Below are 9,879 nucleotides of genomic sequence, written 5' to 3'. Positions count from 1 at the left end.
TTGATTGTAACTATTAATTTTCTTTTTTTGTTTCAATTTGATAAATGAATTATAAGCATTTTAAATTAATGAATAAATATAATTATTATTATTATAAGCATTTTAAATTAATGACTGAAAATTGTAATAAAATATATAACATATTGAAATCTAGAGATAAAAATGAAAAAGTGATCTAAGAGATGAAAAGTGTATCTGAAAAAGAAGTTAATTAGTATACCTATTTAGTCTAAAAAATTGAAAATGTGTCTAATAAGTTATTAACTAATTAACACTTATTTCAACTTTCAATTTTGTATGTAAATTTTTTAAAAAATAGGTATACTTTTTTTTTTGCACAAAAATAAATGCAATCTGAGGGAGTTAATGGAAGGTATAGGTTGAAGTACATTCATTAATCTCTTTGAATATTAGAATCCCATGAGAACATGGAGAGTTCGATCTTTTTGTATATTTTAGAAAATGTTTTTTAAAAATAAAAATGAAAGGGATTTTGGTTTGAGTGGAGAAAGTGTGTAGGAACTGCAAGAATATTTCTTTCTTCAACTGTATTAACAAAATAGCCACAAGTTTCTCTCTTTCCCCTTCTCTCTATCTCTCTCCAATTATTATACTCAACATCACCCTCTCCCTCCCCCCCTCCATTTTTTGTTTCTTAGCTTTTGGAAGAGAATATCTAATTCTTCTCTCTTATTTTACCCTAATTCAAAACATCTTATACTCTCTCTCTCTTTTCTTTCTTCTCTTCTTCTTTTTCAACCTCTTTCCTTTAGAATCTGTTTCATGATAAAAAGGGTTGATCCCTAATGGCTTCATCTTCTAGGATTATGGACAAACCCCATCACCACCAACAACAACAATCGTCATCAGGTACTCTAAAGTGCCCTCGTTGCGATTCTTCCAACACCAAATTTTGTTACTACAACAACTACAGCCTCTCTCAACCAAGGCACTTTTGCAAAGCTTGCAAACGCTATTGGACTCGCGGTGGAACCCTAAGAAATGTCCCTGTAGGTGGCGGTTGTCGAAAGAACAAGCGCCTCAAAACTTCTTCCTCCTCCTCCACCTCAGTCAACGCTAATTCTACGTCACCTCCAAGTCAAAACCCTCGCCTTCTTATTCACAACCCCATCAATTCTACTACTGTTCCTAATATTGTTTCTTCATCAGCTTTAAATCATACCAATAGCTCAATGTTCTTTGGGGTACATAACACTAACCCTTCTCTTTCAAACTTTCACTTTTCAAGTTTTTATTTTTCTGTTTCTAATGGTTTGATTTTCTTCTTGCAGTTGGATTCCATTGGTGGTGGTAGTGGTGGTTTAGGGTTATCTTCTTCTGGCCTTCTCTCCCACTTCAATGATCCACATCAACAACCCTTCAGTTCAAATCATTTCCATCACCCCACCATCTCCTTTGACCGAAATTCCCACCTTTTAGGTAATATCGATCCAAATTTGATGACTTCGATGAAGGAAATCAAGATTGAGGATTTGAACAGGTTAATTATCGTTGTAAACTCAAAGGCTTATGTTGATATAGACGATACACGTAATTTATATTAATTATTTGTTTGTGTTTATTTATTTATTAGGTTGTGCCAGAATCAAACGGAACAAATTGATCTATCGAACTTCTCCGACCCATCTTCGATCTATTGGAACTCGGGAACGACGACAGTGACGGGGAATTGGCACGATCCGACAAACTATAATGGGTCGTCAGTTGCTTCTCTATTCTAGCTAGTATGTGTATTTGTATCTCCCTCTCTATTTTTAGAGGAAAAAAGAATAAAGGTTGAGGAGCAAAGACGAGAGGAGTGGGATCGGAGCGATCATGTCAGCTGCAACAAAAGCTCTCAAAATCCTTCAAAATTTATCCATGTTGGTTTGAGAATTTTATAGGTAATTGCGCTGAGAGGAACCTCGGATCCTCTTTCATTTCGTCACTTTAATTATAAAAACATCTCTTTTTTTTTTCCTTTTACTTTTGAACAACAACTTTCTTCATATCCTTAGTTCGATTCCAATTTCAACATATAGAAATTAGATGAGACCTAATTAGCTCATTCGAGGTGTGTGTTTAATGAATTACATGCATGTGTTTCAAAGGATCGGATACTTTTTCTTTTTCTTTTTTGGGGCGGGGGAGGGGGGTATATAATACTTAAGGGTATAGGGAGAGATGATAAGAGGGAGATTTGTTATTTTGTAATGGTGATTAATTATGAGATTTATATTCTGTTAAGTTTAATGTTAATTATATCTATGTTATATTATTATTCCTTTTTCTTTTCCCTTCTTTCTTATATATGTTAGGGGAAAAACATGTATTTACGTTCATTATCCAATTTTTCATTGTGATGTGAGAAATTTGTTGGTTAATTTGGACAATCTCCTTCCACTAAAAGTTTAATTTTTCTTTTTTACAATAATTTGGGTGTTTTATCATTTGAATTTTTGTTCCCTCCCTTTGTGTTCAAAATTAAACAGATTATTCAAATTAAAGCTAAGGTGTTTGATCAGAATAATTAATTAATAGATAATTTAAGTTCTTTTTGGGATGTGGGATTATGGTTTTCACTAAATGATGAAGCTGTCCCTTAAACTACAATGAAGTTCAATTTAAGTTTGGGTCCCAAAGAAAGTGTATAACTGCATCATGGAGGATAAAATGGAGACAATAGGTTCAGTGACTTTATATCTTGAAATTTTAAACCCATTTTCTTTTGGCTTTTATCTTGTCATTTTTCTTCATTTCTATCTATGCAAACTGAGCTTTCCCCTTCTATCTCTCGTATGCTTTGAATACCATACAGACATAGAAACAAACAAATTCAACAATCAAACTTAAAATGGGATACTTTTGTTTTGTCAATCCGAACATAGCTAAAGCTAAAGTCAATAAAAACACTAAAACAATTTAATTCGTTCATCACAGTTTAATAGAGTTTACATTAATAACAATCCTTCCTCCATCTCACTTAATCTTGCTGCTTTTGTATAGTTTTGCTTCAATTTTTCGCACGGCGCCCATCTCCAGATTGTCTCTTCCTTCTATTTTCATTGATATAGCAATGAATATGACGTCGGATATATGATAAGAATGGTGCGTACGAATATGTCAAATTAATTAAGATATTCTAGTGCATCTTATTGATCCACGCTATCGTATTTTTACAAAAGAAATAAATATTGTGTATACTTCAAATTTATAACTATTTAGTTATTTATTTTAAATTTTGTAATCGATATTACTTCTTTCTTATCTTGACCATCATTACTACACTCATTAGAGTTGGAATACAAAATATTTAAAACTGCATGCAAAATTATCTTGAGATTAAATAGTTACAAACTAGAGCTTAAGAAGGAAGAAAATGTTATAAATTTGTTGGAGTTTTTGTAAAAATAAAAAAAAAAAGAAAATTCATCACAACATTTTCTAAATTTGTAACTAAATTACTATCCTTTTATAGTTATATGATATTATTAATTTTGTCATATTTACGATATATAAAATAATTGGTACCATTGCTCTTTTTATCTAAATATTTTGATGTTTTGAATCTAGAAATTATTACTTTCACACGAAATGAGAGGGAAAAAAAAAAGGATATAAAGGGATCTAAATGGGCTGACGTGATTAGAATCAAGTCAATATCGTGCCATATTGTCTTTATTAGTTGGCCCAAAAGTACACTACCATACACATACACACACACACACCACCGAACTAAATCCAATCAACCCACAAACAGTTGCTTCTCCTTCTCCTCTTCTTTCAATCAATTTCATCACGTAAAAAATAAAGTCGACGTACTTAATAAAATATGCAATTCCCCATTTAATTCAAATCAATTTCTCATTAATTTCCTACCGAGTCACTTAAATTTCAAGTAGTAATTAATAATAACCCAACATTGTGTGCATTGACGCCAAAACCACATTCGATTTCTTGTAATAATATACTAAGATAAAGATATAAAATAAAAGGAAGAGGCTCTGAATTACACCAAAATAGACCAAAGATGTGGAAAAATAAAATAAGATAAACTTAGGTTTGGAAAAGTAATAAAAAAGAAAGAGTATGAAAGGGATCGGGTACGTATGGGGAAGGTGATGTTAATGTAATCTTAGTCGGAATGTTTTTAAATGACAACAAAATACATTATGACAAAAACATTCTATTAACATTTAAGAAACAGAAGACGACAAATAGTCCAATGTAGAATGAGAAGAAGACATTTTAGCCGTGGTTGTGTTTTTTATATAATTATTATGCTGACTCATGCTTCACCGACAATATATATACTTTTTTTTTCCTCTTAATATTTTGTTGTCCCTTCCAATACACTATACATATATGTATTATTGTCATTTCAACCAATACATTAAATTATCTACTAAGGTCCTTTTATTTGGTTGCCTTCCAAGCAACCTCCAACCTATTCAACATCTTCTTTCCCGTTAAATTTTGTACAATACAAGATCAGGATATATGTAATATTCCATTTTTGAATCTCCATCCATAGTTTTTGTTTCATTTCAAATGTCTGCTATGCAATATATAAATTATTTTTCTTTTTCTGGCAGTCACATATTCAACTGTTTTGGATTTTTACTGAATGTTGCTTTCTCTGCCTTTATTTTCTCATAACCAAAAGAAGAAAAACTATAGTTTAATTTATAACAAATTTAATGTTAATTGCGGAGATGATGTTGACCTACTCTAATTTAGTTCGTGTTACTGTACATTGCAACTCAAATGAATAGTGTAGGATAAATGATTGAATTTGGAAGTGAGAAGTAGAATGATATTGAAAAGAGAAGGGTTTGGAAAAAGGGAAGTGGGTATGGTAATGATGGAAAGATGGCAGAGAAGAAGGGGGGTGAACGTGAAGGTGGCCATTTTAGTTCAACAATGGTTTTTATAATTAAAAGCTGCTGGGGATCATCAAGAAACGCATTCATGGTGAAAAACACAATTCCATGCAATCATACCAAAATGTGTGGGGGAAAAAATAGACAACCATATATTAATATTTAGTATATATTTCTAAATAAAAAATGTTCATTTTGAGTCAACAATATATATTAAATGGGAAGAAAAAAAAAAGGTTAATTATTATGTGATGTGGGCAAAGGGGCAGCTGTGCTGGGTGACCAAATGATGGGTGGCAGTGGCAGGGTACCCGCTGAGTCATAGGGCCAATGTGATGTGTTTCTTTGTATTATATATGTGTGTGTGTGTGTGTAGGTGTGGGTCCTTGACTCCACTCGTGCATGCCTTTGATTTAACTACTCCAATTGCCTTTACCCCCTCCTATCTTCATTTACAAATATCTGTTTTAATGATGATCACACAACTTCACCATAATTAATTTAGTAAATTATAGGATATTTCAATATAGTTTGAGCTCTCACAACTTCTTCGATTACCTGGGGTGGGATATATTCTAACTCATTCAACCCTAAACGCTAGCTCTCTTATTTGTCCTTTACAAACATAGTTTGTTGAGTTCTACTTTTCTGAGTTTTGTAATGTTTTCAAATAAGAAAAAGTAGCATAAAGAGAGGGTAGGAGGGAAAGAAATGAGAGAACTGCTAAAATGATCATTTAGATGTAGAACACCAAAATGCAACAACAAGAGTAATGATGTTCTACCATCACAAAAGAATGAGTCAACACCTTTGAAGATATGATTGCTTCCTGCTCCAGCTAAATAAATTAATTAAACCACACCCAAATCCCCCAATTAAATTGCTCCATCCAACATTGATTTGTTGTACTGTGTCCTACAACTTAAAACACTAATTATATATAAATCTTTCCATTGGAACGTCAATATTTTACTTTCATTTTCATAATCATATCATTTTGTAACTTTCAAATTCCCTTTACAATTTTTTTTTTTCTATTTAATCTTTATATATAATTTTGAATTTTTTTTGCTAAATTTCAAAGGTTATCTTTTTAAGGTACTTTCCACACAAAAGGAGTTTGTTATAACTTTTTAAGGTAACTCTTTAAAAATTTCAATTTCACTTTTTATGTAGAGGAGTTTTTCTCCCATTATATTCTTATTTCCATTATTCCACTTAACATTTAAAATATTAAGTTTTATGAGGTGGGTGTGTTAGTTATAGTTACATTTTAATTAATAAGTTCCCTTTTTTTATTTGCTAATAAAAACTCATTTTGATGGGAGTATGTTATGCAAAGTGGGTTGATTTTAAAAAACACTTTGTGTTCAAGATAGGTGTGTCTGTATATGTGCTCAATTGAAAGAAAATCATAAATTTTAAAAACAAAATTTAAAAGTTAATTATCTTGTTCAATGATGTTTTTGCATTGCTACATATATTATTCGTTTAGAGATAGGAAAAAATTAGGTATCTTCCAAATTGCATTTTACTTCAACTAAATATATGGAAGAGGTAATTATTGTTCTTTTAAGACTAGGGGTAAACAATTATAGTTAGTTTATAATAATTGATCTTTAAGGTATATATTTAGTGTGTACATTGCTTTAATCTAGGTTGATAAGGAAATGGTAAAAACTGTAATAAATAAAAGAGAAGGTAAAATAGTATTTAAGGTAGCTAATTAAGAACTTTTATTTATTACTTGTCTTCAACATCAATAAAAAAAATGGTGTTTAAGGTATGCCCTAAACTTGAAAAGGCAAACAATAGAGTTCTTCTTCTTCTTTTTTTTTTTTTAAATACAATTAACTTTGATTGAAAATTTATTTGAATCAATATATATCTCTTGATATCGAACATATTGGTAAACTTAAATTTGTAGTTGAGGTTAATGTTTTTGTTGATATAAAGTAAATTTAAAAGAGAAAAGCTTATTGTAAATTTGGATACATAGGTAGACCAGGTCTAACCGAATAAAATGAATGTCACAGTACATTCCCTTCCTTCACAAATACCAATAAAAAAAATTACCACATGCCTATCATTAATGCACACAATAACATACACTAAAAATTAAAAAGGGCTGCATTTTTATGCAAAATCCAACCACAAAATACAAAAACAATCTTCCAACTATCATAATTAACCAAAGCTTAATAAGCTCTACTTCCACCTTTATGTAGTACTTTTTCCAAAATTCAAATGTTACCTAAAACGATATGTAGGAGCACTATTCAAACAAACAAAACCGAATCACAAAAAAAAAAAAAAAAACTTGTGCAGCCAACTTTTACAGAGAGCCACATTCATTTGTCTGCCTCGATTATCATCACGAAGAAGAAGAAGAAGAAGCATATTTATTCTCTTCTTTTAAGGGTCTCTCACCTCAGTCTCAAAGCACTTTGGCATGCAGTACATTTAATTATCTCTTTACATTTTCAAAAAGCTAAGAGTCTCCAATCTCAATCAAAAAGTACTACATAGCCATACATCTACCATTATCATAACACTCTCTTTAATCAAACCAATAAAGTGTTGAAGAAAGAAAAACCTAACCCAACCAAGTTGTTCCTTTTCTTTGCCTGTATTAATACACATAATGATATTACAACAAAACCTATGTTTAGTTTAGCTACCCTAGGCTCTTGTTCCTTATACAACATTTCATCAAATATAATTAGTCATACCTTCAAGTTATTCCATATAATTTTCCTCACAAGAGCTAGCTCTATGGAATTTCATCAACACATATCGACCCCAATTCTAACTCACTTCAAACCAAATGAATGATTTCAAAGCATATTCATACATATAATATCAAAGGTAAGATCTTTTCAGGGTTTTTTTTTCAAAAAAAAAAAAAAAAAAGAATCAAATTCCTCAGATTTGTCATCTTTGGTATCTGCTGCCTTTAAATCATGTCATGGAGGAGGACAAAATCCCGGCATATAATCAGGCCATTGGTTAATTGTAGCAATGTTGGTGGTGGTGGCGGCCGCGAGGGTAGCGTTGTTGTTCTCACCAGCTGGCCAGACAACCGCGTCTCCGGTGGCAGCTATAGGGTTAGAAATAGAATTATTGTTGATGTAGCTCTCCGACCACCCTGCCGCTGGAGATGACGAATTTGCATCGGCCTTTCCCGACGACTGATCCATCATGTCATAGATTATTTCTGGGCCTTGTGACGATGATCCAAATGAACTAATCCAGCTTGAAGATGACAATAATTCCCCGCCTGCTCCATCAAAAAACCCCATCAGAAAAATTGCATCTTTCAATTAATCCAAGAAGAAAGGGAATAAAGATTTAATTGCAATCAAAACAAAGGTTAAATTTTTATCCTCTTTATCAAAATTTCTAGCTTCCACTCCTCCTATTACTCACCCGAATTGAAAAATGACGGCGGCGTGATGACAGGAGTACCCGAATATATTACGTGTTGTGAAGTTGTTGTTGATAAACTCAACGGGACTATCTGCGGCGGCGGTAGTGGTGACGCTGAAGTTTGTACCAACGGCTTTACAGAACTATTATTGGATGATTGTGAGGGTTGCTTCAGTCGTTTACCCTTGCGACAACCACCGCCGACGGGGACGTTCCGTAGAGTGCCACCGTGAGTCCAATACCTTCTACAAGTCTTGCAAAGATAACGAGGCTGAGACAAACTGTAGTTATTGTAATAACAAAACTTAGTATTGAGAGAATCACAACGAGGACATTTTTGAGGCTGTGGTTGAACTTGATCTTGCACTTGTACACTCTTCAATCTCCGATCTTGATACTGCATATTATCTCTTAACCAAATTCCGCTTTTTTTTGGGGGAGGGGAGGAAAATATTCAGATTTTTTTTTTGGGATTTTAGAGAAATAAATGAAGACAGTATTAGTTTCAAGAAACTACAGGTACAAACTTGCCACTTCTCTGTGCATGAATCAGCAGCAGCTAGCTAGGGTTTTTCTTTTTTCTTTTTTCTTTTTTCTTTTTTTTTTAAGATGGGAGTTTGAATTTAATTTGTGAAGGGAAAACAAAGAATCTGAAATTTTGCAAAATGATGTTGAATTTCAGAGACACAGAAGTACGGCATGTATTATTGGAGAGAAAAAAGAATGATGGTCTGAATAAGAAAAGAAAATCCAGCCAAAATATCATCACATAGCTTTAAACAATAACCCAAAAGATTCAATTTTACTAAATAAAAGGATATCTATATACACACACATATATATAATTGAGAATCTGAGAACGTGGCGGCGATCAAAGGCAGGGCGGAGTGGGCGGTGGCTGCTGACAGATCGGAGGTGGAAGGAGTAGATGTATAATAATTAATTCTCTTTGGTGTCTTTTTGAGAGGTTTTGGTTTCTGAGAATTGGTTTTTTTGTTTTTGAGTTGTGCTAAATCTTCTCTCTGTTTTTTCAGTAATTTAACTTTTTCTTTTTCTTCTTCTTCTTCTTCTTTTTTTATTTTTTATTTTTTTGTTTTTGTTTTTTGGTGACATCATTTCAACAAATTGGATATTTGACATTTATATATCTTATTATGCTTTGGAGTGGGACTGGTAGGGTGTGTGTGTGTGACCCTTCATTCTAAGGGCTTTCTGTATTGAATTAGACCTTATTTGTTACTTATATTAATTAAGTATTCAAATTCAAATGTTTAATTATCTTAAATGGACCCAATTTCCAATTAAAAGTCTCCACTTCCATAATCATTTTGTCCCAACTTCAAGTCAATCTCTAATCCCACCTTTTAAAATTGTCCATCCTCTTATAACCTTTTACAACCCCACAAATTTATTGGTTTACACTCTACACAATAAAGTTCAAAGTCATATTTAAAAAAATATAATACAAACACTATGATTAATTAATTTTATGGTTTTGATACAAGGAGTTTAGTTTACCCCATCCACCAAAATGTTTTCCATTTGAGTCTCTAAACTAAAAATTAAA

The 9,879-nt window shown here is 32.1% G+C and overlaps 2 protein-coding genes and 1 long non-coding RNA gene across 3 annotated transcripts; 2 read left to right on the top strand and 1 right to left on the bottom strand.

Annotated features, from left to right (window-relative positions):
* Positions 1-648: 648 nt before the first annotated feature.
* On the top strand, positions 649-2,278 carry LOC101203291 (dof zinc finger protein DOF1.4). Its single transcript, XM_004134650.3, has 3 exons — positions 649-1,205; positions 1,293-1,501; positions 1,595-2,278. Exons 1-3 carry the CDS (start codon positions 807-809, stop codon positions 1,740-1,742), a joined length of 756 nt encoding a protein of 251 aa, XP_004134698.1. The 5' UTR covers positions 649-806; the 3' UTR covers positions 1,743-2,278.
* A 5,357-nt stretch (positions 2,279-7,635) lies between these two features.
* Positions 7,636-8,747, bottom strand: LOC101204761 (dof zinc finger protein DOF1.4). The gene is made up of 2 exons (XM_004134906.3): positions 8,313-8,747; positions 7,636-8,163 (listed from the first exon to the last, which is right to left on the bottom strand). Exons 1-2 carry the CDS (start codon positions 8,713-8,715, stop codon positions 7,850-7,852), a joined length of 717 nt encoding a protein of 238 aa, XP_004134954.1. The 5' UTR covers positions 8,716-8,747; the 3' UTR covers positions 7,636-7,849.
* On the top strand, positions 8,114-8,825 carry LOC116404347. Its single transcript, XR_004217187.1, has 2 exons — positions 8,114-8,255; positions 8,346-8,825. It is a non-coding gene; the product is annotated as an uncharacterized LOC116404347 (long non-coding RNA).
* Positions 8,826-9,879: the final 1,054 nt, after the last annotated feature.

Source organism: Cucumis sativus, chromosome 6, assembly GCF_000004075.3.
Source record: "Cucumis sativus cultivar 9930 chromosome 6, Cucumber_9930_V3, whole genome shotgun sequence".
NCBI classification, from domain to species: Eukaryota; Viridiplantae; Streptophyta; class Magnoliopsida; order Cucurbitales; family Cucurbitaceae; genus Cucumis; species Cucumis sativus.
This window is presented reverse-complemented; position numbering and strand designations above follow the sequence as displayed.